The 751-nt window shown below is 60.2% G+C and overlaps 1 protein-coding gene across 1 annotated transcript; it reads left to right on the forward strand.

Annotated features, from left to right (window-relative positions):
- Nucleotides 1-49: 49 nt before the first annotated feature.
- On the forward strand, nt 50-647 carry LOC108804281 (phospholipid scramblase 1-like; the record flags this gene model as incomplete). The annotated part of the gene is made up of 2 exons (XM_018576014.1): nt 50-299; nt 446-647. Coding segments are annotated over 2 exons (452 nt in total), but the record flags the coding sequence as incomplete, so codon positions are not given.
- Nucleotides 648-751: the final 104 nt, after the last annotated feature.

Consider the following 751-nt stretch of genomic DNA (forward strand, 5'->3'; position numbering starts at 1 on the left):
CACCTAGTGACCAGCATTGGGTACATACTGCCACCTAGTGAGGGTCCAGTAACATCTCGCTCCGCCTTTGCCTTGCAGCTGTCACGGGCTTCGAGACCTGCAATCAGTATGAGTTGCGGAATATCATGGGTCAGCGGATCTTCAAGGTGCAGGAGAGGAGCACGGTGTGCGCTCGCTGCTGCTGCGGCTCCCTCCGCCCCCTCAACCTGCACGTCTGCGACTTCACGGGCCGAGAGGTCATCCACTTCGTCCGCCCCCTGAAATGTTCCAGCTGCTGCTTCCCCTGCTGCTTACAGGAGGTGAGTCGGGCCGGACGCCGCGGCTAATCCCGGCGCACCGCGTTGCTTCCTCCTACGGTGATCTGCGCACGGTGTGTGTTATATTCATATCCTGCTCCGCCGCGACACCCCGCGGTGGTGACATTTCTTTGTCTGTTGTCATGCAGTTGGAGGTGCAGAGCCCGCCGGGTCAGACCATCGGTTACGTAGCCCAGATGTGGCACCCGTTCACCCCCAAATACTGCCTCATGACGGAGAGTCGGCAGCCGGTGTTGAAGGTGGTCGGGCCGTGTTTGATGTCCAGCTGCTGCGGCGACATTAACTTCCAGGTGAGACCAGACCCCACCGCCACCGCCGCTCCCCATCTCTGTCTCTGCTCACTCTCACCCTCTCCTCTCCCCATCTCAGTCTCTGCTCACTCTCATCTCTCCCCTCCCCATCTCTGTCTCTGCTCACTCTAACCCTCTCCTCTC

This window comes from Nanorana parkeri, unplaced genomic scaffold (assembly GCF_000935625.1).
Source record: "Nanorana parkeri isolate BGI_ZX_2015 unplaced genomic scaffold, ASM93562v1 scaffold9768, whole genome shotgun sequence".
In the NCBI taxonomy this organism is placed as follows: Eukaryota; Metazoa; Chordata; class Amphibia; order Anura; family Dicroglossidae; genus Nanorana; species Nanorana parkeri.